At 38.6% G+C, this 27,336-nt stretch overlaps 1 protein-coding gene across 1 annotated transcript in view; it reads right to left on the bottom strand.

The window, feature by feature from the left end:
* Nucleotides 1–27,336, bottom strand: part of TRPM3 (transient receptor potential cation channel subfamily M member 3) — a 409,030-nt gene that overhangs the window by 29,985 nt on the left and 351,709 nt on the right. Inside the window, exons 12-20 of the mRNA XM_058824044.1 lie at nucleotides 26,426–26,476; nucleotides 20,063–20,098; nucleotides 19,784–19,924; nucleotides 18,326–18,355; nucleotides 16,979–17,268; nucleotides 15,972–16,200; nucleotides 13,337–13,504; nucleotides 6,140–6,280; nucleotides 714–842 (exon numbers count right to left, since the gene is read on the bottom strand). Of these exons, the coding sequence (XP_058680027.1) occupies nucleotides 714–842; nucleotides 6,140–6,280; nucleotides 13,337–13,504; nucleotides 15,972–16,200; nucleotides 16,979–17,268; nucleotides 18,326–18,355; nucleotides 19,784–19,924; nucleotides 20,063–20,098; nucleotides 26,426–26,476 (1,215 nt within the window). The remainder of the gene's footprint in view (nucleotides 1–713; nucleotides 843–6,139; nucleotides 6,281–13,336; nucleotides 13,505–15,971; nucleotides 16,201–16,978; nucleotides 17,269–18,325; nucleotides 18,356–19,783; nucleotides 19,925–20,062; nucleotides 20,099–26,425; nucleotides 26,477–27,336) is intronic.

The following is a 27,336-nucleotide window of genomic DNA, read 5'->3' as shown; positions in this document are numbered from 1 at the left end:
AGGAAGGAAGGAAGGAAGGAAGGAAGGAAGGAAGGAAGGAAGTGTCGGAAGGAAGGAAGGAAGTGTCGGAAGGAAGGAAGGAAGTGTCGGAAGGAAGGAAGGAAGTGTCGGAAGGAAGGAAGGAAGTGTCGGAAGGAAGTGTCGGAAGGAAGTGTCGGAAGGAAGTGTCGGAAGGAAGTGTCGGAAGGAAGGAAGGAAGGAAGGAAGGAAGGAAGGAAGGAAGGAAGGAAGGAAGGAAGGAAGGAAGGAAGGAAGTGTCGGAAGGAAGTGTCGGAAGGAAGTGTCGGAAGGAAGGAAGTGTCGGAAGGAAGGAAGGAAGGAAGGAAGGAAGGAAGGAAGGAAGGAAGTGTCGGAAGGAAGGAAGGAAGTGTCGGAAGGAAGGAAGGAAGTGTCGGAAGGAAGGAAGGAAGGAAGGAAAAGAAAGAAAGAAAGAAAGAAAGAAAGAAAGAAAGAAAGAAAGAAAGAAAGAAAGAAAGAAAGAAAGAAAGGAAGAAAGAACAAGAAACCACTAATTTTAAAGAAGATAGATATTTTTTCCTGTTTTTTTTAAACAATCCATTTGCCTTTCTGAAAAAAAGGGCAATTTTATGATATGCTCATTCATAAAAATGAACCCTGAGAGAAATAATAAAGAAAGATATTAAAATGAAAAAAAACCACTCAAATCCCATGCTTATTCCTTTTTTACTATTTCTTGGCTGGGGAGACTTTACCTCTCTCATCTTCTCTATTCCCAGAGTGAAAATGTATGAGATGACAATCCATTCCTGAATAGATGGCCAGCGATCCATCTTCACCAACACAATGTAGTTGAACAGCATCAAGTAGCCTATGTATGCCAGCTGTAAAGGAAAAATATGAGTATCAATTGTCACTATCTACACAACTGAGCTAGGATATGATATGATATTCCTGATTCTACTGTAACCAGGATTTCACAGACAAAAGAACAATGAGACTGTCCCGGTTGCCTGAGAAAGCTCATATTAAGTCACATACTGTATGGCATCTGCAAAACACATGCACATATGTCCAGCTATCTCCTCAAAAAGACTTTATTAATGCAGTTCCCTTAGATCATCCCACAGTGATGGCAATCCTAATACCACTGTGTCAACTACTAAGTTAAGTAAGCTATGAGAGATTTCTCCCTCATCTGCTTCTAAAGGCCTTTAGTCCTCTAACTCCCCTTCTTCATGTTCCCCCCCTCCCCTTCACCTAATCTGAGCTGTCTGGCATTCTGAGTCCAGATTTTAGGCATTATTAGAGGTCTTCTTACCCAGTGTAGTACTGACCTAACCTAAAGTATGTTTCCTCCCCAAGACACTGCTACTCCTACTAACATGCTGCAGCAAGGAGCTGCCCAAAGCCATGCATTTATTTGCCTTATATCTTTTTGCAAATTTTTAAGTGTGAATGTTTTTCTTTTCCTTCCTAATAAATTCACCTTCCAGGCTAATTTTTGATCCAGAGGAAAAATGAATTCTGTTTTATTTTATTTTTCTTTGTTTTTCTGCATGCTGAATGTAATTAAATGGTCTGTCAAAAAAGACAATGTCAGGCAAATTGAATCATCAAGTTCCTAAAGTTCTGAGAAACCCTAGAGTCATTCTGGAGCATGGGCTATAGCAAGGATTCCACTCTGGTTTGTAGAGGCCAGAATCCAGCCTCCTGTCTACTTTGCCTTTCAAACAGCAGCCCTATAAGAAAATGCATCTTAAGGCTAAATATAAGTCAGAGAAAAGATGACTCAGCTCTGTGCATGAACATTTAGTCACTGTGATAGAAAGCTGTAACAGACAAATCTATATTTGAATTCAGTTTTTATCTCAGTTGTATGTTACTCACTATTGCGCACATGGGCTCACATGTAAGCTGAAACAGCCACAAAGGGCATTGAGACTTTTGGGTAGGATTATTTCAATACTCTGCACACCACAGAACAGAGTTTATAGCTCTATTTTATTTGTTAGAGAACATCACTTCCACTCTTTGTAAAAGCCACAGGATTCTGGCCTTTGTTCCAGTTGCTGGCTGAGGACACTCAAGAGAATTTGTTCTGTGGGCCATAACTATCAGTTTAGAGGAAGCAGACAGTTGAAGCACTACTTCTTGTCTGCATAAAACAGAGGAGGAAATGATCTCATTTTTCTTTCAGTTTGTGAGGGATGATGGATTGCAATGCACAGTCATTGGAGGCTGCTCTTCCCTTACACCTCCTAAAGAAAAAGGAGAGCAATGTAGACCAACACATAGGGTGTCACTGGAGTCAGGAGAACCTCTGTCTGGGCAGGCAGAACTGGATACACACCTCCCTAGTGGAAATAGCACTTTCTAATACAGAGCAAGAAGCCAGGTGATACTGTTACTTAACACTTTTCTTAAACCTTATTGATTACTAATTGTCAGGAAATCTACTTTGATCTGCTTCAGCAGCCTTTGGTGAGCACTTGCAGTCAGTACGGCAAAAGAATGAGGGCACAGAGGTTACACAAAAGTAACTGCAAGAATCTAACTGTAACTAGGGGGTTTTGCTTCTTCCAGGTTTTCTTTTGAAATGCTGGCTTTTTTGGTTTTGGTTTTGGCGGGTTTCTTTATGTCAATTCAAACTTCGTAAAAATTGCAAAATATTTTTGCTTGACAAAAGAGAAAGGAATCTTGATTTGTGAGTAAACTTATACTGAAATGTCTCCACTTTGACCCAAGAAATTAGCCCTCGCGTGACAGGGTGAATGATAGTCTCCTTTCTCCCCACACTTCTAACTTGCTCTCACCTTCCCGGAGGTGACATTGATCCAAGACTGTGGTCAAACTTCAGTGTAGCTGCTTGAGCTGGTACTCAAGATTCTTTAAAAGTGCCACTACAGAAGTAGCTGAACCCTGTCTTCTCTTGCTTTTGCCTGGCTTGACAAAGAGCTAGGAGCTGCCACTGTCACCATTGAGGACTGAAGAAGCTAAGGAAGGAAGTGCTATTAAAAAGTTTCAAGTGTGGATTGCACCTGGACCTTTTATGGATGCAGTCCCATTCCACAGAAAATACTGGAATACTCATAGTGGTAGAGGACACACCTGGAATTGTACCAATAGGTTAATGCTTCACGAAGGAGATCACCCTCCTCTTTTCTGATTGATTGCAATAATTAAATGATCATAAACTCTTACTTCCTGCTAGTATCTCAGTTAATGCTAGTAGTAGTGATGCCTAAATATTTTGCTTTTTATGTATTTTCATATATTTGTAGCTTTTTAGACTACTATTACATAGTTATATAGTTCCTAGTATTTTTGCTACCATTTCTCTTAGATTTTAGAGTAGTAAGTTAACCTTCTAACACATACTTGAAATACTGTTTATTTTCTTATTCTGTCTTATTCTTAAGAAAAAGAAGTCTGACAAGGAGCAGGCTTCTGTTTTCTGATCAGAATCTGAGGAGACACAATATGAAATGGGGCAAAGAAGTCCTAGATCAATTCCAGTGGGGCGGTGTCCAGAGAAAATAACCTAACCAACTACTCTTCTAATTGGACAATATTTGTTAGTTATGCTAATTTGTTAAACTTATAAAAATTGTAGAAATCCAATGCCATGTGAGCTCATCACCACCAGGATACCTGGAAATTTCCAATAAAACTCAATTTTTTATGTTACTATTTTAACATTGCTGCAAGCATTTGTTGATATTAGGACAGTGGGAGTAGTCAACATTAGGAGAAGATCATCCTCTTCTGCTCAAGCAATCTGTGGGATGAAACATTTGCATCATGGTTTCCAATGCAACAGCCACAAAACACAACAAAGCAGTTGACTTTTGAAATTGCTTCATATCTAAAGAGAAAGACTGAAGTTGGTGGGGAGCTGTTGGTTTGTTTGTGTTGTTTTTTGGGGTTTTTTTGATTGGTTTGTTTTGGGACTTTTTTTTGAGAAAAAGTTGCCTAGTGTCTGCTGAGCCAAATGTTTCTTACTCAAATATCTCATTTAACTTGCTCTTGTGTATTTGAAGAATGAATACAGCTATATAGTAATAGAGATACGTAAATGCAGAATATTCAAATTGTTTTAAGTGGCGTACAATAGCCATAGGACCTTTACATGCATTTTGGACTACAGAATGTAAAATTTAAACAATTTCTTTTGAAATCCATAAATAATATCTGTGCCCATGTATTTGCAAAATGTGATAGGCTGTACAATTTTAATCCTTCTCTGAAACTTGTTTTGCTTTGACTCTCCAGGAGTTCTCAATATACACAACAGGTCAAGTATGGCAGCCAGAATCCACCTTAACTTGCTCTCCAGGTTCAGTGTATCCAAGATCCAGTTTTAATAAATGACCTTGATTGAGACCTGCCTCAGGACATCAAACTGTAGGAACAAGCCTAAATGGAAATCCAATATTGATTTCTCTCTCCCATTTAAAAATTGAACTAACAGGATGCTTCTTTCCATTTGCAGTGTAAAGACTTTTCTGTTTGTGCATAATACACACTGCAATTGATAATGAGACTAGGCTACTGATGAGTAGTTTCTGGACTTGTGGGCTTGATTAATGTTCAGTGGCCACTGAGTTGAGCAATAAATTACTCCAAGTTGTTACACTCTGCTAGTCTACAGTGTCCACCACAGTTAAGACTTGATTGATGTGAGTTGTTCCCAACATCTGCAAGGCAATTTTTCTTATAAGAAGTCACTTGCAGAAGGATCCATTCTTTGTGATTTGCTGTGCTTTCAGCAGAATGATGGAAAATATGACTGGGAAAAACCACCTGAAACTATCTAGCCAATTCCATTGGGTTGAGGCATGATTAATTCTAGTGTACCATTATGAACACATGTCTTGATTGAGATAGTTTACAAATCACTAATAATGGAAAATCTAGCATGTCCTCATACAGTTCATGACAGCACTTCTTGGAGCAGTTAAAAACTGTTTCCTAACTTCTTACCTAGAACTGTCTGGGTGTTATTTTTTGTCCTATTCAGCAAGAATTTTGAGGTACTTACACATATTCAAAAATGATTACATTCCTTCTGCAGACCTTTTTTTCTTTTAACAGAGAAAACATTCTTGCTTCCTTAATCTCTCCCCTTAAGTATAGCTTTACAAACTTGAAACATTCTCCTTTTTTGGGGTGTTTCAAAGCAGTCCACACTTGTCACATGATGCAGAAGCTGAATTGGGATGGAATATTCCCGCTAAGAAAACTGAAAAGATCGCTTTCTGTGATGTTTTTAGTTTTATTCTTCTACATTCTAGTGTAATTTGCAAAATAATTAATAATAACTAAATAATAACTAAAATAATAACCAATCTCTACTCCATCATCCAAGTTTTGAATAAAAATATCAGATAGCACTTGATATAGAAGAAAACTTTAATCTTGGCTTCCAGCTTGATAATGAATAATTAATATCTACTCTTGAGGACTAATTGTCAAAAAGCTTTTTATCCACATAGTAACTTTAATATAACTTTATTAATTTAGTTGTGAGAAAACCCTGTGAAGTTTTTGGTACTGTTTTACTGTAGTTGAAATCCATGATATAATTTTTTTCTGCTCCTTCTGGAAGCTTAATTTATTTCAAACACAGTGAATATCCTGACTTAACTAATTTGTCCCTGAAAAATGTACATTGGTTGTCAATCATGTTTTTGATATCTTGTGGGTACTTACCTGCACATTTTCTCTGAGAGACACTCCACAGACTCATCAAAACAGAAAAACAAATAAAAATGTTCCAAGGAAAGAAATGCTCTACCTCTTTTTTTCATCAGTTATTAGATAATTCATATTCTGACTCAGACCAACCTCCCACTGGGCTTATTATTGGAAGCAATCCTATTTTGAATTTTCCTATTGGGAATTCCTTGGGAGCACTACAGCAAACTGCCCCTTACCATTTTATTGAAAGAAAAACATACACAATAATTCAAATTTTAGCCATTAACTTCCTGAACAAAATGGTAATCTTTAAAAGTCTTGCAATGCTAGCAGACTTCTACCAGATATTTTTATTAAACTATTTCTGTAAGCCCTCCAATACATATAAATGTAGACATCAATGAAACACAAAAGATTACTTTAGTCCAATTTCAGTATTTGTACAAACATTATTAATATAAGAGGAAAGATTTCTTACAGTGTAAAACCAGAACTTCACGATGGGAGCATTGTAGAACTCGTAGATCTTTCTTCCAATAGGGATCATTCTGTGCCTGCTCTGAACTTCCTCATCCTCCTTCTTTCTTGAGGACTCTCCATTGCCCCGTCCAAGCATTGCCTACAAGAAAGATATTTTTACTTTTCTTTCTTGTGAAAGAAGAATTACACAATTTTTTGAAATGTCAATAGGAAACTATTCTTGATCTCTAGACAAAACCAGGTGACCACAGCTAGGCATAAAATGCTTTGCTTTCAAATTACCTTTTTGCAGGGAGGCTTCTCTTTCATACTTTGAAAATGGAAAGCTATAGCTTTAGCCTCAACCCTCAGCTTGAGAGGGTGATTCCTGGCAAAAAATAAGTGTGATTTATTTTTAATTTTTGCTGTGTGGACAGAAACACTTTTACCTGACAACAACTTTATGTGGTATACTTCTATACAATAAACAGATGCAGACAGAAAACAGGTAAATTTTGGTTTTAAACAAAGATAAGTTCATAAAGCTGAGATCGAGAGAGAACAACAAGGGAAAAGATGAGTTGATAGTCACTGAACTAGAAGCAAAGGAGACAGTGGCACTTTACAGGTTAATCACTGGACCTGTCCCAGGCTACGATCCCACAGTGAAGCTTACATGGATGCAAGAGGACTTACTAGTAAAGCTCACTGCAGCAGAAAGGCCTTCAATTGCAATATTCATGTACATGATTTTAACTTCTTCCATAGTGAAGTTCCAGACTGCTCATGCATTGCCTTTGCTGGGCTTGATCTCACAGTTACCATTTTTTAGCAAATCAGACCCACTGAGAAGCTACACTGAGCTAAATAAACACATATATAAGAAGTCCCCAGCTAAGAGTGCAAACCTAACAGTCAAAAGAAGGCAATATTTTGTTTGCTTACCCTTAACTTTCATTATCAGCTGCAGAGAAATGGAAGAACTAAACTACAATCACTGAGTTAAGCACTAAGTTAGTGCTTAAAAGAAGTTCCTTTGTATTTGAAGTGTAATGTGACATATTAAATGTTTGTTCTGAAGCACTTATTTAGTGAACAGTAGACTAAGCCTGGATTTCATCTCACTGTGCCTTTTGCAAGTTCTTACTGTTTAGTTTGTGGACGCAGCACCCTGCACAGGAAATATCTGCAAGAATTGAGACAAATCTAAGTATGGAGGGACTGCATAACAATGCATCTGTTTCCGTGCTTCTATAATGCTTTCCTACAAGTAGATGAAGGCACCCTTGTGCTTTTGTGTTACTTGAAGCAAACCCTCACCATCCGTGAAGATAGCATTGTCCTCATCTACAACTTAAATGGTGGAAAACCAAGGGAACAATTAGATTCCAGACATGTAATACTACATGTCTGGAATATAAAAAGGTCCTTCTTGTCTCTGTATCTGTGCTCTCCAATTCAACAGGATGCGCAGCACATACTTAACTCTTTGGCTTCAGGTGAGCTATCTGATCACTTTCTACAGCCCTGCAGGAACTGGTGATGCACTTCTCACATATTTAAAAATAAGAATCACAATTTAACCTTTTCTTCCCTTTTCCAGCCTCATGTGGAGCTATTCATATAGGTCTTTTTCCTGTGAAATAGTAATTTGTAATGATAAACTTTTTTCAGTCAGTGCAGATATTTGTAAATTATTAGGACTGGGCTTGGTCCATATGGCTTCTTCTCTTTCATTTCATCATTTAATTTAATTTAATTTAATTTAATTTAATTTCATTTAATTTCATTTCATTTCCTTTCATTTCATTGTTTATTTATTAATTTCATTTATGCAAAGTATTATTAGTCTAGTATTATTACTTTCCTTGTGAACCCTTATGTTGTGAACCCTTATATTGTTGAATCTGACAACATACAGATGTTGCTGTGCACATTTTCAATACATACAACAAAAATTCAGGACAGAAGTATACTGCACTAAAACTAAGCTGCTGTGACTGCCTCAAAAACTAAAGCTTTCTTTGACCAAGTTAACCTATTTCCTTTAGTTTTAATGGCTGAAGATTTTTAATTTATTTCCCATAAATATTGATAAAACATAACCTATTAAAAATTTAAATGTACCTCCTGTTGGCTCTCACAGAGCCCATAAAACACCTTGAAAGTTCATCAAGACTTTTACAAAAAAAGAATAAGACAAAGTGGCTATTAAGCAGAGGAGAAGGGTTTTTATGGTTATGAGACTTACTGAATATAACCACAGTAGCAGAAGTTACACGACACCCACAGAAGATATCATTATCTGAATTCCACAAAATCAAAGTGATCCTTTGATCCATATCATTGATTGGGTTTTGGGGGGGGAAATTTGAATGTGATCGGAATGCTTTGGGAACACTACAGCCGAAGAAGGTAGTAATTTGTTTGCTTCTCTCTACTTACTGAGGCTGTTCTGGTAAAACTGCTGCCTGGAGCTACAGAGTTTACTGTAGCTTTTCCCAAGGCTTTGTCTCTGCTGTCCCCTGGTGCTCAGGAATTTTGCAGCAGAATGAAAATGAATGCTGCCTCCTTTAACAAATGAGCAATGTCGTGCTTTAATGAAAGGGATTATTTTACAGAGTTCAAATCTTTCACAATTTTACAAATGTACAAATTCTGAGACAGACTTAATTCTCAATGAAATCAGTGAGTTGCGGGTGTTTTTATAATAATGCTCTTTCAATATCCGGACTTATGCTTTAGCTTGTGAATTCTGATTTCCTGTTTGTTACTGCTTTCTTCTTGATAACAATGTGGTAATTTTGTCTCATTACAATTATTTTTGAATTAGTTCTATCATATAATAGTACCTCCTTCCCTCCCCCATGCCACAGATGGGGAATTTCTCTGAGATGGCTAGGGATTAGGTTTGACCTGATGTTCCTGACTGCTAATTATACCTCAGTATTAACAAACTGAAAAGCTTCCCCATTAGAAAGATTCAGAAATAACCTATGTAACTGTGTTAACAGAATAATTGCAGTGCCAAATGTGAACAAATGTTTTTCTTGGAGTGGAATGCAGTAGGGTGGGAACAACTCAATACACTGCACTGTGTGGGCGGCATCTCTTTCGCTAATACATGATTTTGTCCATGATTCACCATGAGTCATGCAAGGTAAGCTTGACAGCAGCTCAACCTCATTGTGAAGTACAGTACAACTGCATCATTTGGAGGGATTGATGTTTTCATAGTTTTTACATGGAGATTTTATTAATCTGGTTTTTGTTGTTATTGTTGGGCCAGATTTTGTTTTATGTAATTGAGGACTGTTTGCTGATAATGAACTATCAGGGGAAAGTTTTGGGTTGTTCATTTTGTCATTAATATATGTTAACAACCCTATACTATGCTTATGTGTTTCATAATTAAAGAACAGGAATTTTCAGTCTTTCTGGAATGAATACAGGCTCTTCCAATTTCATCCTGAGTGAAGTCCACATGCTCTAGAGAGACTTACCCCAGTTCACAGAGAACTGGTGTGGAAATTAGACAGAGCTGTGTAGAAACACCTTCCTCAGCACACCCTGCTGGATCCTACACGGTGTGTGAAAATGCTGCCCCCATGGTAGTTGTTCTAGGATTACTGTTCTCTGCCCTGAAACACTGGTAGAAAAATGTTTTAATGTCTTTGATTGACAGACATATAAAATTAGATTTTGCACATGCTTGGTGGTTACAGTGAGCACAGAGGAACAGGACCAAAGTGACAGGAGCTCAGAAATCCTGTCTGCTAGAACTAGACCTTGCCAGGGCCCATATGTGGTGGCAGTGGTGGTGGTATGGAGGATTTCCAAATTCCTGGGAGAAAGAGAGAACCTCTTCTTATGGAAAGGGTCAGCACTTCCTAGACACCACTAGCAGTGTCTCCCAATTCCGTTTTCCAGACGAGCTGAAGGGGAACCTGGTTGCTGGTGTGTGAGGTGCTGTGAGAGTTGTCTCCCACCAGGAAGGATAAGTTGGGCCAGGGGCACTAGGACATGGATCTTCAGACTTTTCTGTGCTAATGACTGTATTTTTAGTGATATGATTATTATTGTGTTATTTCCTGCCATTGAGAAAAGACTAAGTACACATACTACAGATGAATTAATGTGATCCCAGAGGCCAACAGAACTAGCTGTGCTGCTGCTGAAAAGTTCTCAGACTAACTCAGTGATGCTCTGGAAGCCCAAACTTCCTATTCATTGTGGAATATTGAGGCAAAATGAAAAAAACAACAACAGAAACACCTTTTAAAGGACTTAGCTGTGTTCTGAAATAAAACCATTTACTCGGGAGCTCTAATATCTAAACAATAATGCACTGAATGGGGTTAAGGATGCTCCTAGTTATGGCTTCCAGAATGCTGAGTTTTATGACTGACCTGAATTTCAGCAACTAAGGCCTTGATTGGGACACAAACAGAAAATATCCCTGGCTGTTAGACTTTAATGCCCTTCTACTTCTCTGTGTTTAATATTCAGGATTAATGACTCTCACCTCCATACATAAATTGTGGTAAATTTCTTGGTGCTGAGGAGCACTGACAAGAGCAGTATTCAAATGTGTTTTTGTGAGTAGCTGCTATAAGCCTGTTTCTTAGCATCTAGGTGTAAAGAAATGTGGGCCTATCACTCTCATGTATCTGTTATAAAGTTAAGAGCAGTAAATAACAAGTAGTTTACAGTGAATAAACACATCTTCATAGTATATCCACATGTTCAGTCACCCACCTGACCCTTTAAGAGGAGCATAAAGCAAATACATACTTGCAGCAGACGCACCCATGTGGAGACTTCACTGTTGCTGTAGTCTGCTGATCACATTATTCTGTGCAAATGAGTTGTAAAATAGGGAAAAGATGATTGTGGCCCTGTACCTCATGCACTCTGCAAAAGTGCAGTACAGAAGAAGAAACTGAATCCTTGGCCTGTCTTTAGTCACTTGGGCTCAGTGCAAGACACACAGGAAATCAATGAACAGACCTTGCCTAGATGAGACCTCTTTGTCTTCATTTTAGCAGAGAGAATATGGGTGTGACATGATGAATACAGAGACTTGAGAAGTATTCATAGGGAACGGCTAGAAGGAGAATCAGGAAGACTATTTCAATTATATATTATTTGCTGCAAAAAGGAACTTTGAGTTAAAAATGATTTTTTTAACTTTGCTTTTGTTTGTTAATCTTTATTCTGAACAAAACTCAGGGTAGGTGAGTGACTAATCTATTGATTCAAAGTTCAGCAATGGATTAAACATTTATGATATTCCAGCACAATAAATTATTGATCTTATTGAAGTATTTATAAGGTATCCTTAATATACTAAAGGATACCATGGGTAAGGGGAAACGTCACAAAGGGACTTCCCAAAACATCTTTCAGGCATCCTCTGATCAGTGGAAAAGAAACCTGACCATTATGCCAGATCATTTGACTAAGGCTGGAACAGTATGAAACTTCAGTCTAAATTATTTTCTTATATTTAAAATATGTCAGGTGAATAAATGTAATTGCCTGTGGCATCTAACCACAGACATGCCAAGAACTCTCTGCTACCAATTCGTCTCTGCTCACCACTGAGGGGTACCTGAGTGAAACAGCTGTGTTAGAAGTTCTACAGTGTGGTATAAATTATATGCAGAAATACTAAGTGAGGAGTGCTGACCAAAGATATTGTTTCTAAACTTGCTGGACTCCACATGAAGAAATATTATTTTATAGAAAATGTTTCAAGTGCCTGAAACTTCACTAGAGTGATACACTGAATTTGAAGGAATTAAGGGAAGAGCCAATGACAGAACAGAACAATAGGACTGTCAGCACATGGAAGGGAGAAGTGAGGGAACATCTAAGGTTCATCTGGAATAGCAGGTCCACTGCACACACCATTTATTTGCAGCAGGAGTCAGAAGAGAAAAAGGAAACAGTATTGTAGACAAGAAACCAGGAGCTGGGATAGCTACAGCGGGATGGAAAACACATCTTTCCCAAATCTCTCCCCATTGCCAGGTAAAAGGCAGCTTGCAAAGTGCTTATTTGATTTGAATAGGCACTTCATAAGGGGATCAGAAGCCAAGGGTTAGTAAATTGCAATCAATAGCTAATGAGCAGAGAATGCCCCATTGCTGCTATTCTGGCTTCTGGTCCTTCCCAACAGCCAGGTTCTTGCCTGCAAACGGGTCCTGTAGGTGGGTCTGGTGGGCTGCTCCTTCGGCTTGCCAGTATATTGGGTCCTGTAGGCAGGTCCTTCTGCCTGCCTGCAGTCGGGATCCTGCGGGCAGCTCCTGCTGTTTGCCTGTGGGAAACAGTCTGGGTTTTTCTGTTTTTGTTTTTGTTCTTTAACTTAATCAGGCAAATCTCTTTTATGTCTCTATGCTGACCAACAGGGGCAGAGTTTTAAGCCTTTCAAAGACACCACAATCAAACCCAAATAAACTCAAACCAAACTTGACTAAGGCAGATGTACTAGCCTGTATAATAACAAACGAAAAAGTGTGAGGACAAGAGACAGGAGGTAGATGACTTGTGTAGTTTTCAGAGCTTTAGTTGTCTGATTCTTCATGGTGTAAATTATTCCTCAAAGGCTATGCTGTTAATATTGACAAGTGTCTGCTTACACAATTCTGTTGGATTGTAGAAGGGGAGCTGTCTTGCTGCTTGCTAGTGTCTTCAGTGGATTAAAGACTGGATCTGTGTGTGAAAGGCAATGACCACAAACACAAAAAGAATTTTAGACTAAGTTTTTATAATTTTTCTGGCCTGTTTGCACACTTGCCTACTCTGTAGTGAAGTCAACTAAAAGAAAAAAAACCTCTGGCTTCCATGAATGTTTGGGCATTTCCAACCAAAGGTGAGCCCTTTTCATACCAGAGAGGTCATTTATCTTGACTGAGTGCTTCTAAAATCTAATTCACTTAGTTGAGACAATGTGGCATCAAACTGAGTCAAAATACGAGGATATTTGAGTCAAAATATGAGGATATTACAGCACAGCATCTCCATGCACTGCTGCAACATGGAGGCAAATGATGGCAACTTGTGTGGCTTGAGTCTCATGGAGGAGAGGGGAGTGTGAAGTGTGATATCCTATCATGTGCTATATTTAGCCATCAGATGTTCTGCAATGCCTACAGAGGCAGGAATTACAAATTGACAGTGCTGAGGCTGATGATTTATTGTGAGCACTTACAGTGAGTTCCATGTCTTCCTCATCTTTTTCTTTCACTGGCTTCTCTGGTTCTTCTGGATCTTTTTCTTGAAGATGGATCTCATTGGCCTGGGTCATGTAGGGCATATCATCTTTGTTCTTGAACTCCAAGCTGAGGATTGAAGGAGGAAGTAGAATTCCTAGAATTACCTAAAGCAATAATAATGATAACAATAATCATCACAGAAAACAGATTATGGTCATAATGGTTACTTAGCATCAAACAGAACAACTCCCTTGGGAGATTTAGGAAAAGAAAGATACATGCACATGTGAGTTTCTATGACAATAAAGTATTTGTCATTGGGGGTAGTGTTACCAGAGCACTGAATCAAAGCATGTGACTTCTACTAGTGCTGCTGTGAATGCTCTTGAATGTTTTATCTACTTGCACACCACCAGGTGTGTAGTGATACATACTAGAATATATTTACAAAATGTTATATAAGGTCAAAAGTAGGTGGGACCATGTGGGTGTACAGACCTACAAATGTCTGCATTTTACATAATACAAAACACCAGTATAAATGACACACAGAGAGTATTTATTTCTACAGAGAGGGTTAATAGCTCTTTGTGTCCATGCTTAATGTACACTGGCAGTCAATGAAGTGCAACTGTGTGTGGATCTGAGGAGGTAAGGCAAGGCCAGCAAAAGCAAATGCTGATGTGCAGTCTCCTTAGATTATGTTCCAGTAACAAGGCAGCTGTGTAATGGTCATATTAATGTCAGCTCTTTCTTTTCTGCCTTCCCCCTCTTAGATGCCGGAGTGTAGAAACCACTAAAATTTTCTTTTCGGGATTTATATGTAATGAACAATGCTTGGGTTAAACCATTAGTACAAGTGAACAGACATCACAGTAAAACAAAGCAAAATCTGTATTCACAACCACAATAACTTCTCCTGGTTATGCTGCAATTTGATGGAGAATGATTTTCTGATAAATCTCTCCCTGAAAGAGAGTAAAACCAGATAGTTAACTTCTTGGCAGGTTAGAGAGGATGCTTGTGATCATCATATCAGCAGACAGCTTGTTGAAACCATTCAAAGAACACAATGAGGAGCAGGTAGAGGGTGCAAATGCTGCACTTAGCCTTGGAAAAGCTTCCTGCACTGTGCTGTGCTCACAAAATGATGGGTCCAGGGAGAGGAGGTTACAGGCAGACCTGGCTTCACAGAAAGACTATTTTTAAGAGCAGGTAGGATTAACAGCTGCCCCTAGCCCTTCCATTGGTGCCATACATTCCTAGCAAGAATCTAAATAATTATATTCAAACTTTCTACCGTTTGTCAGTTTCAAAGGGAAAAAACTGTTCTTGGGAAATAAACCATGACTCATGCTTGCAAATTTATTTCTTTGTCATGCTCCCTCATGTAGCTTGTAGCCTTCTCTAGCTTTAAACAAGCTCTGCTAATGAGCTTCATCGAAATAAAATACAGACTAGAAACTGAGTAAAGGATCCTTGTGAAGCCCTGATGTTAGAAGAAGCTGAAACAGAGCCTGTTACCTTCAGTTATGCGTTATGAAAGAAAGGTCTATTTTAGGGCTTAAGAAATGGGCTGAAAAGTGGAATGCATGTAGTGGTAAATCAGTTGCTACACTGTCCTCCATGTACCTAGACTGAATTTCTGCAAAGCTAAACAGGGAACAAAGCGGCTGTCCCTCTGAAGGATAACAGGCCTGTGAGTTCAGGAAATAGGTAGGAATGTCTCCAAATATGAGAAAATTTTCTATCTGTAGCAGAACAACGTGTATGCACAGGTCCTGCACAGGATTGCTATCAGCCACTTGCTCTCACTCACCACTGTCACTGGATTAAGAGCCAGTCTGGAAGCAATGTGCGCACTCCTAAGCACTCTTGCCATTACTGAACATCTTTTCACGTGGCAACACAGCTGAGTAATTACCAATTTTCACACAGGCAATTAGTGCAGAAGAGAGAATCCCTTCACTGAAAATATTTCTCTGTGATCTAGGAGGGAGAGGCAATTGCTGGGTATGTTCTGACTGGTGACTGCTTTGGTGAAACATGCCAGGGACTCAAATTCATCTCAGAATTCACTTTGCGCTGTTAGCAGTTTTGTCAACTGTGGAAGTAAAGCTGTAACAGCTTTGAAAACTAAATTATCCTTTAAACCCTCTAAAGAAGTCCCTTCAGATGCCATCAGGAAGATTTGCAAGGGTTTGTGAGGAAATTTGTGCTGCTTACTTTGCCTGTTCTGGGAAAGGTTGTCAGATCAGCACCTTTCACTGATGGTTAATTCACTTACACTTCCTTTTCCTTTATTTATCTTTAAAACTCTTGACTAACTCCTCAAGTATACAGGCAGGATGACACAATAACCTTCTAGCTCAATTCTTGTTCTGATAAATGATGCCAAAGAGGACTTTAAGAAAGCAAATGAAAAAATCTAAGCTGTGTGCTTTGAACTTAGGCTTATGATGAGCCCCATCTGAAAAACTGAGCGCAGGAAGAATATACCATGCTTAATGTCACTGCAAATAAATATCTGAAATACGGTTACTTTAGACAGTTATTACTGATTTTTTGTGAAACGTGTCACCATCTATTAGAATCCTCTGAATGTTAATTTTATTTTAAAACAGGAATGACCTTTAGGCCAGAATTTTTTCGCATCCGGAGACGACCCATCCACATGTCAGTGAGCAGCATCTGGCTGCAAGTGTGAGCGATGAAGTCCCTGTGCTTGGCTGCCACTGCAAGCTGCAGGCACGTGGCGTTGCTCCAGTTCTTCAGCTCATAGGTCAGCAGTTTCATGGCCAGCTGCTCGTCCTGCTTGTATGACTGGTCCAGCAGCTCGACCGCCAGCTGGCCGAAGTCCCTGCAACAGAGGGACACAGAGGGACCCCACTCACTCCGTGGGCACACACAGCCCCGTGCTCAGAATGCGCCTCTGCCAGGGGCACGGCGCCTTCCGGCACGCAAATCAACGTGATGTTGACTCGACACATGGAAACCCACGTTTTCAAACGTGAGTGGCTCATGTCAGGCATATAAATAAGTGCCCCAGCTTAGCAGCGATGAGCACCCACACCTACCAGCTGTCTGCTCCCACCTCCCTGCCCACCTCCCTGACATTTTCGAACTGAAACTCTCTGGTTATCTGCAGCTTAAGGGATGGCTTCTCTGCTGTTTGCCCACAGCTTCATGGTCAAGCCTCCTGGAAGGAGTGTCCAATATCCTTCCTCAAATCCTAAATTTCTGAAATTTTAACATCAGGAAAAATTCTTATGAAATCTAGAATCTTGCCTTGTTCATCTAAGCATGACCTCTTGGTTAATTAACACTGCTTCCTGAATACTTTGCTCATAAGGATTTCAATAACTGTTCTGCTGGGCAGGTACAGAGTATCCTGAAAAAGCACAGAGAAATGTTGCAGTCTTACTCTTGAGGCTGCAGGGAGAACACATGAACAATATAGATATTTCAAGACTGTTTAAAAGCCATTTGGATTTTCTCTGAAGGGACTGCGCTTCCGCTACAAGTTAGAAATGAAAGCAAGCTACAAATAAGAAAATTTCAGGAAGGTCCAGAAATCTCTCTTTCCTCCTTTTTTTTTTCTTCCCCCCTCAGGAAAGTGTACTCTAAAGGAAATTCACCTGGAATTGTGGTTCAGCTCTTGGGATATGTCATCCACCATGTCATTTTCTGATGCCTCATGGGCCATGGCTTTGCAGAGTTTGCAGGCCACCAGAGCTTTAGCCATAGCCTCTTCCCCGTGTTGCCAAAAGAAGAGGGCCATCTTCTGACGTTTCATCAGCACAGCCCACACCATCAGCTCGTGGAATGGGAATGGAAAGTGATTGATCTCAGGGTCATCCATATCAATATCAACTTCTTCTTCTTTTTTCTTTGTTGGTTTTCTGCCTCGACGCAAAGGGACATCATCCTGTGGGAATTGTAGAGAATTTTTTTTCATCAGTGAAGGAACAGTTCACGCAATTCATTGAAATCAGTACCTAACACGTTTCCTGCAGGCCAGCCCATTCATCATTTTTTGGACAAAATATTTAACATAGGTAAACAATAAAAAAGGTATTGGTGCATGCACTGTAATTAGAAGACAGTAAACAGGGGAACAGAGCCTTGGACTATCACCCTGAATCAATAACATTATCACTCTGAAACTAATAACATAGAGTACAATCACACAATATCCAGAACTATTTTGGAAAATCCACCATTGAAATAAAGGTAAGAGCTCACTGCAAATGTAACATATGCTGTAACGCATCTGCCTCCAGAAAGTACATATCCAGGGGATTTTCTAATCTGCTGAAGACTCCTTCTATGCTTATTCTTGTGTTTTCTCACTTTATCACCTTACAAAACTAGCAATTTCCCTTCTTTACTCCTATTCTGTGTGTTTATTCCTTTCTTCTCCATCCATTTGTTGCTTCTGTTGCCTTTAGTTTCTTTCCCATTTTAGCCTTTTGCTTTTATCAGGTGTGCTGACCTATTCTGTCCTATGTCTATGGATGGAAAAATGAAAGTGGTTGTATAAAATAAAAAACCATGAAAATACTACCATACCCTTGAAGCATCAGGGTAGCCAAATGTGCGAATAAAACTGAGATAACTTTGGATGTCTTCCTATAAAGATTTCTGCATCATTCTCTGCAAGTGTTTCATTTTTCTGAATATGTTTTGAAGTTAGATGCTATCTGACTGAAATTCTGCTTGCCCTGCTGGACCGAAACACTTTGTTTAATTCTTATTAAACAAAAAACCGAGAAGATCTATAGCTGGGGCAGAGCCCTCTTTTTCCTTAGCCATCTCCTGGACTTTAATTAAGAAATGTTTCTTAATCTGCCCCTTGTGTAAACCAACTATCTGGATGAAAATACTAGTCATATTTTCATTACATTGAATTTGAACATAATTTGGATATAGTTTATATTTATCAAAGAAGGAAAAAACATTAAGATTTGTCAGAGGTTGCCTACCTCCATTCCCAACAGCTTCAGAGCTTTTGGCTGTACAAAAAAAAAATTAGAAAAATGTTATTTCTCAGAGAATAGTGGTGAAAAACTACAGCTATTTGTGTATACCTATACACATACATACATATGCATGCTGAGTGATGTAGAATATACAATAAAATTTAGTAATAATAATAATAATAATAATGAAAATATAGAAAATAAAATGTAGTGCAATAGCATATATATACATACACCAATCAAATTATTACATGCAATATATATATATATATAAACACATATACCAATCATATTATACACATACAGCAATCAAATATGCAGTTATTTCAAACTTGAGTTTGACATTATTTCACCAAAACCACATCAGAAGACATATTTGGATTCAGGTAAAAATTACAACTGGTTAGGGCTGTTCTAGCAAGAAAGTGATAGGGGCCACTGATAAGGCATCAATGGATTTCTCTGGAGTACATCAGCATTTTGGCCACTGCCGTGGAACACTTTTATTGACTCTTGTGGAGCCCTCTGTGTGTTGCTTCAGTATTGGTGAAATCACTGCTCAAATTATTTTGTTAATGGAGTGACTTTGGGAAGGAATTCTCTCCCACCAGCTACAATCACTGTCTTTTCTTTCAAATGTGAAGAATCTTAAGGAAAAGCATATGGAAACAAATAAGCCCATTTTAGGTAGCTGTCTGCAAGCTTTTCACAGAGCTGTTGCTATTTATAGCTATTTATTAATACTTTCATTGTTGTGTATTGCTAAAATCTGAAATGTGAGGCAAAAGTAGGCAAAGAAGGAACTGGGAGGAACTAGGAGTCATTCTGGGAGGAGCTGAACAGACTCCTGTTCATGGTGAACTGGGTCAATGGCAATATGGATGATAATTAAGAGTTTTTGTGTTTTAGAAAGACTTTGTATTCACTTATCAGTGAATACAACCCAGAAAAATCACAAAAATGCTTAACAGTGGTGTTGCCATGAACCCAATGACCGCTGGAGCCACATTCAAAAAACAAAACATGTTTTGAGTTATGGGTTTCTTTGCCTTGAAACCTTCAGATCACAATCAGAAGATAAGCCCTGAGATAGGAAATGCATCTAACAATGCAGAAGTTTTCAAATCTAACTCAGGAGTCAGAATTATGGTATTATTGGTTTAGGTCAAAAGACTTGCCTTTTAAAAGCTGTGAATACTCATAATTACAGGTTTTAGAGTCAGAGGAGACTGTTTTATGTGCTGGTTTCAGCAGGGCAGCTGACTGCAATAATTTTTTCATTAAATTTATAAAAACCATAGCTTGTATCAGTGTCTGGCTTGTGATGCATTATGGTGAGATAATAGCAATGCACATAATGGAAATGAATCTGGACCCCACCAGCCTGGAACCATCTAAGAAGCTATGGTAATCCCTGCCAGTTGTTACAGTCCTGAGGATGGCAAGCAGCTTGTTTCTTACCCTCTTGGGCCCGAACAAGTTGTGGTACAGTGTTCTGAACCGCTTTCGGGTGTAATTGCAGCGGTACGCTCCTCCCATCAGGTACTCTATCACCAACCCAATATCAATCAGACTTATCCGGTAATCAGGAGGTAAGTTTCCCTGCAGTGAAAATAAGGATGGTGGAAAAAGAAATGCTCATTAGTGACATTGTTAAATGTATTTTAAAATGGAGTTAGAATAAAACAAATTAAATAGGTAAAAGCAGGAATGTATTATCATGCTGGTTAATTAATTCACCTTAAAATAGATCCAACCGAAACCTGGATATTCTCGCTTGGAAAGAAGACATAAGTTAAATAAGAAGGTGAAGAACTTGTTGGAAGTAACAGAAGATAACGTCAGTACACAGTACTCATATTCTTCAGCTGGGGAAACAAGGAACATGACTGCAGAAACAAAAGCATGAGGATCGACACACTTGAAAAGTCAGGCACAATTGCTGGACTCTAGTTCTGCAAGATAGCACTTTTCCTGCACCAGCTCTCACCCACAACTTATCCTGGCACCTCGCATCTCTGCTGGCATTTCTCTGGACTGCCTATTCTGAGCTGTCAAGGCATGTGAAGCAACATCACACAAAATCTCTTGTTCACATGCGACCAACTCCTTCTCATCCTGCAGTGTTTCCTTCCCATGTTCCAGGAATGGAAGAGCAGGAGGTAAGATTGGTGTTACAGCTCTAGAGGACTTAGGACATGAGCTATCATTATTACTAGTTGCTAAGGGAAAGGAGAGTCTATCAGCATTCAGTCTTGGAGTTGTGTTCAAAGAATACACACCCTTGCTTAAGTTTCACACCAAGAATGAGGAAAGCATCTGTATGTATGAAAGCTGTAATAAACAAAATACCTATGTGGCTAATTATTTTGGGGGTTTCTTATGAAGAAAACTACAGGCCTAGAAATTTTTCGACATATTCTCTACCTGAGTTCTTTACATATTTTACTAAAAGCCCCTTTAAACACATTATCTAGTTATGTAATTTCCAGCAGAGCCATGGAGATTTTCTCACAAGAAATGAACAGAGTTTGTGGCAAGGGTCATTAGCAGGACCCTGGAAAAGATGCCTACATACTTCTCCTTTCATTTCTTTTCCTTTCCTACCCTCTGTTAGATATTTCTATATACCTATATCTAAATAGATATATGTGTGTATGTGTATGCCTATGTATATCTATATGCCTGAGTCTATATGATGTCTTCAGCGTGTACTTTTTAACTTGAAAGGAAACAGAATGACAAATACGTCCACATCTTACTGTCCTTTTTATGGGAACTCCCTTGCACACATCTTCCTACTCTTCACTTTCAAATCTGAAAATGGCATCACTAAGGTTATGAGTTCCCCAGTGCTTGGGGGTTGCAAAACTATGAAGAATGATTTCAGTAACAGATTGTCTCCCACTGCATATGAATTCACTCTGAGTTAATGGGGCATTTCTATTCTCCAGTTGCAGTGAACCCGACAGGACATCTTGTATGCTGAACAATTTCAGGCTGAGCTGCACTCACAGATGTGCCAGTCAAGTCTCTGGGGGGGGTCTCTGGCAATGGAGGAACAAAACCCCAGTGTGGGCACACCTGCTCTTCTATTCTCTTCAGAAAAATCTACACAAGGTAAACTCTGACTCCTTTACAGGCGGAAAGGACTAATGGGAAGGGAATGAACCCAAAGGAAAGTTTGCCTCCTTCTCTAACTCTCTGCTTCTGAGTTGAGAGGTCTTGTTTCAGTAAGCATTCCCTACCAGAAAAGAAGGCATGATTCAGGAAATTGTGAATAGATCACCTGGCTCTAGAGACCTCACCAAGAAACCTTTCAGATTTAGAGAACCCTCTCTGTTCTGCATGTCACTGTGCAAAAGAAATGACTACAAGATAAAGGTGGAGAGACAAATTATCCTTCTGTGTACTGGGAACAGTAGCCTTGAAAAAAAGGAATATTACTCTAATAAAAAATTGTCTCATATAGCCAATATTGCAGAAGGACCAGAAATTGTAACTCTTCAAAGCTTCAAAATTTTTCAGTGCACTGTAATAATCTATTGTTCTATAATGATATACAGTACAGATTACAGTGAGCCTGTAGCTTTTTAAATGTGTTCATTAGGAGAAGGTTAGTAATTCACATGGAGCAACTTTATGACTATCATGTCTTGCTTGAAATATCTGCATGTCTGGAGATATCTGCCTGGCTTCTCTGGAGATGTTCTTATTAGATTAGAGCAGACAATCACTAATGGAGAGCAGATGGCAACTGGCTCTGCAGAAGAGAAAAAATGGATGCAAAGATCCTCCTTCCTTTTCAACTTCAGCCATGAAGAACAAGGCTTATTTCCTGCCCTGCTACCATGGTACAAGCAGCATGCTGCAAAGGCCGAGGAAGGAGAGAGGGAGGTTGTGCTTTCACAGTGTACCATGCCCAGCAATCAGCTGGCATTCAAAGGGACAAAAAATCAAGCAAATTTGCTGGAAAAAATTGAGCTGCCAACAATTTTTAAGTAATGTCCTCCAGCATATCTTTTTGCAACCTTCCTAATCTTGTTTAATTTGATGAGTGGGGGAATTACTATGGTTGGCAAGAATGTGTATTAGCTTAGATAATTTGGACATGGTAATGTTTATGCTGAACAGTTTAAGAAAGACAACATCTAAAAATTAAATGAAAAATAAACCTAAAAAATGATATTTCAAAAAGTAAATTCCGCTAGGTTTGGTTGGTTTTCCCCCTAAAATGTTCTTGTCTTCTCAGAATGTGTAAGAGGATAATTCTACTAGAGCAAGGATGAAAGGATTAGCAGAAATGGGAGTTGCACTTCCAAGGCAGGACTCCTTGTAACTTAAGGTCTTCACTCAAACTGAAGGCTTTAATGTTATTAAGTGGCAAAAAACATCTGAGCAGTTAAAGAACAATAGGCATCAGGGTGCTATACGTATTATAAAGCTGAGTTTCTTGACACAGTTTTGATTTTTAATTTTCATGAAAGATTTAGATAGAAAGATTCCAGTAAAATAACTTTGATAAAAGATGCATCTAAACCTCCCAGATAGTACTGAAACACTTCACTAAAGAAAAATCCCAAATCCACAGGAAAAATACGCACTTCATAAACATTCCTTTTCCAAAGTGCGATACCCTAGTAAAGAAGACTGGACCATCCTTGTGACAGGAGTTACACACATGCCAAAGCACTTGCTCTGTCAGCAGACAGCTTGAACCACCCTGGCAGTGCTAAGAATGCTTGTAAATGAAACACAGTGGCGCAAGTGGGACAGAACTGCCCCAAGAACAACAAGAATTTGGATGAACTAATTCTAGTGCAGTCTAGGTGGTCAAGAATAATCAAGGAAAAAGTTTGATTTTGAGCTAAGATAGTTGTTCTGGTTAATAATCAACAAATCTTTTAATGCTGGGACAAAACTCTTCAGTGTTAATGCACAATTCTTCTCCTGAAGAAATTTCAGGTTTAAACTGTAGCTAGTCAGTTGTAGTACTTTTTTCACTTCAAGTGCATTTCTGTGTCACCATGTATCAAACCTCTGAGTCTGCGTGCTGAGAAAGAAATAATACTGCCAAAATTCTATATATTGCTAGTTTCTTCTTTGGAAATGCAGATGTGCAGTAGCAGTCCAAAAAAACCCCAACTTTGGAAATGTAAATAATCCTGAAGTGGAATTGAGATCTGTTAATTATATACAATGTTTTGGATAAATGAAAAAAAAAAAAATTATCCATTAGTTACTACTGATCTTCATCAGCTCGTTGAGGCAGGGAAGGATTTTTATTTTTTTAAATTCATAGAGGGCAACCTCCACTTGCAGACAGGGTGTCCAAGAGAGCCAGTGTGTGATTCTTTCGGCTTAGCTTGGGTACATTCCTGTGTATGGTCTATGGAAGGAAGCCAAAGTTAAGTTTGAAATCCTGACAGGAGGTGGCAAAATGGCCATGAGACCAAAACTGCAGGCAGGTTGGCCCTGCTATGTAGCTGTGAAATTGAGAGGACTGAAAGGTGATCTGAGGCAGAGTCATTATGACATAATTTGTCTTGTTAATACATGTAAAATTAATGCACATTCAGATTATTGTAAATTCTTTCAGATTTTATCTCCAGGCCTTTACAGTATGCTGCCTAGGCTATCAGTTTCACAGCAGTATTTGGAAAACAAAGGGAAAATATATTGTTGTATTATATGTTTTGTGTGCACATGTGTGTCTACAGGCTGCCACAAATGGAATGTGATAATACGACTTCTGTTGTTCTCATTATTTGCTTTATGAAGCAGGCAAGATTGTTTTTCAAACAAAACAAAACAAAACAAAACAAAACAAAACAAAACAAAACAAAACAAAACAAACAAAACATAACAAAACAATACTCTCCTACTGATTTACACAGCTATATAGTACAACAGTAGTAAATTACTGCTCCTATGATTTTTAATATCCATTCTCTATCTGAGAATCCACAATGCTCAAGATGGAAGTTTTTTAGCGTACACCCTTTTAAATAGTGCAAGTTTTAAAACTGAGAGGTACATGTAAATGCAGTGTATTTCATATCAATTAGGTATTGTTTCAAGGTGGTGTAGTACATACTTTGGTATTTATATTCTGTGATGCTGTAATTAAATCTGAGAGGTTAGGTGTGTGGCATCAAAATATACATGAACTCAAAAAAATAGCATCAGCAGTGTGGTCTGTCTTGCATGCATGATGGGCCATCAAATTGTCAAATGGTGATGTGTCCATTAAGAAGTTTTTTCCAAAGAGGTGCTTTCATTTAAACTGTTGTCGGATCTGAGGACTGATTTATGGCTTGGTTGACTGGTAAGGGATCTGCTCAGCTGTCAGGGCTATAGTGAGCTGTCACCTCTCCTTATGAAACCTGGCTGTTCTTCATCCTGGACAAAATGAGAAATAGAGCCCAAGAGGTCCAGTTTTCTTCTTCTTCAGGAAGGTGCTAAAGAGCCATACCAGACTGTCTGTTTTCAAAGCCCTCACCTATGCTCATAAGACTGATTCAATGTAGTTGGAATTACTGAAGATTTTAGATATTGACAGAGGAAAGAAAGATAAATTTATGGAAAGATAACCATCACTTACTACTTAAAAATCACTATGGAACAAATAATGTCATCAAATATACAAATATAGTGTAAGTTTATTCAGTGTCTATTCATATACATCCATGAGTACTGATCATCTTTGACTACTTTGATGCCTTTTCTTTCAAGAGTTTCTTTAAACATACATATTTAGTTAGGGCCTCAGAAGAAAGAGATACATATTATTTAGTTACTCAACATACAATTTGCTATGCCTTTGAAGAAGATCTTGGAAAGGTGATTCTGGCGAAGAGAAGGCATTTGGAAAAAAAAGTAGAAGAAAAATTATGCTTCTTTCAAATTATAAAGGCACATAAATAACTGCATATTGAGTAATAAAATATTCTGGAAACTTCAGCTTCAAGAGCAGTATCCATTCTAAATAGATTCTAGCTTCACTCTGCTCAGTCCAAGGGGATTTGTGCATAGTTTCTTTTTGTAGGCATTTCACACTTCAATGGTCACTTAACACCCTATACATAATTGGACAATGATGATGCATTTTAACACACCAACCAAAGAATACCACCAGAACCTTCCTAACATGCTACTGATTACTCTGTAAAATTACTTAGTAAAAAGGTGCTATATGACACAATACTACTCTCCTCTCTTAGGTGGCTTCAATTCTGTCACTGTCAGAAAAAAACACTAAAACCAGTGCTCTTAGAAAAAATGTCCTCTCCTTTTAAAATTTTCGGTCTAGTTCCATGCACAGAGATATCCTTTCTCAAGTATGCTACCCTTGAGGTCTGTCTTACATAATGTGCAAGGTTGTAATCCGCACATGCTCTGGGGGAATATTCAAGTTGATGAGGTCATTTGCAGACTCAATCTCCTTACTTGATCCATATATTTAAAGGATAAGGGATTTTTATTTCTTGCAGCCACTGTAACTCTTTTAATCCTGAGCACATTGGTAAAGGTATTCGATATCTCCTTCCTGCCACTAGACCTTTCAGAATTTCTGTCCAGCTCTTCTAATAGATTTTTATAATTCAAGATTCTTGAAATTAACATGATAAGGGTCAGGGGGAACTTGCACTGTTAATTTTTATATTCTGCTGAGGAAGATGGCTAAAATGTACCACACAATACAGAATGAGGAACTGTTTCAAAAAGCCAGGATACAGCACAAGGGTAATAGCTATTTTACAGGCTTGGAAGTAAACTAGCAACACAGAAAGTAGCTTAGACAACAGTTGCAGGTATGGAAAAATACAAGTAACAGCATAAATCCACACAGTATGTAAGAGCCTACAATTACGGCAGCAGACACACTATTACTCAAGCGTCTAAAACCACAGAGAAAGCAAGCCAAATAACTTGCTAATTGTGCTTTGTATGCAAAAAGTTCATATTTGGAGCACACAAACAGGACATTCTGTACTGGCAGGAAGGAGAAGGCTCTGAGTGAAAGCTCATGCAGAACAGAGATTGTATCTAGCTACAAAAACCCAATAACATTATTTTCAACCTACCGTCTATTGGACTCACCTTTTTCACATCTCTGACTAGATGATGCAGAGTGTTGGATGGTCCGTGTCTCTGCAAAGGACAAATGAAGAAGAACAAAAGAGTTTGCACAAAATATAAATGTTGAGATAACTTTCTCACTTTGCGGGTTTAGAAATCAGGTAGCTGAGAGCACTTCAATTGTACAGTGTTATCAATTAAAAAAAAACCCAAACAATTACAAGAGCATTATTTCACCTGTTTTTCTCTTTTGTAGAAAACTCTTCCTTAAGAACACCCTATGAACTGCCACAGTGGATGAAAATAGAAGTCCTATGTATTGGGTTAGGCTCCTGGCTTAGAAAAACCAGTAGCATAGCACAGCCTCTGGGAAAGAGCAGAAGCAAAACCAACTGCTTTAGTCTTAGCCTTCCTGCACTCAGGACCTCCAGTTCCACCGCTGGTGGCTCAGAGGTGCTCTGAGCCTGGCATTGCATTGAGGCTGTCTCATCTGAAAGCTGCTCCCTGTGAATGCACACACATGTGAATGCAGAATGCAAGGTCTGTGAATTTTTCCAATATTCTTTTGACTCCAGCTGTCATTGCAAAAATATTCTGCAGAGGAGTCCCACAATTTTGATCATACTACTACTACTACTATTATTACATCTTACTTTATTTTCTTTGCTTTGTTTTGACTCTTGCTGATATTTTAAGAGACTTTTATGAGAGGTCTCCTTGGTTGTAGCTGATATGGATGAGACCACTACACATGTGTAGAGTCGATGTTTCTGTATATGCATTGCTCTGCACTTCCCAACACTTAATTTCACGTGATCCCATCTCTGAGCATGATGAGACTTACCTGTGATTCTTCATATGCTGCTTCAGATTTTCTAAAACACCTGCAAATATTACTGTCTCTTCTGTAGGTACTATTTTTCAGATCTTAC

The sequence above is a fragment of the Ammospiza caudacuta genome, chromosome Z (genome assembly GCF_027887145.1).
Source record: "Ammospiza caudacuta isolate bAmmCau1 chromosome Z, bAmmCau1.pri, whole genome shotgun sequence".
Taxonomy (NCBI): domain Eukaryota; kingdom Metazoa; phylum Chordata; class Aves; order Passeriformes; family Passerellidae; genus Ammospiza; species Ammospiza caudacuta.
Note: the sequence above shows the minus strand (reverse complement) of the source record. Positions and strands in the feature narration are given on the sequence as shown.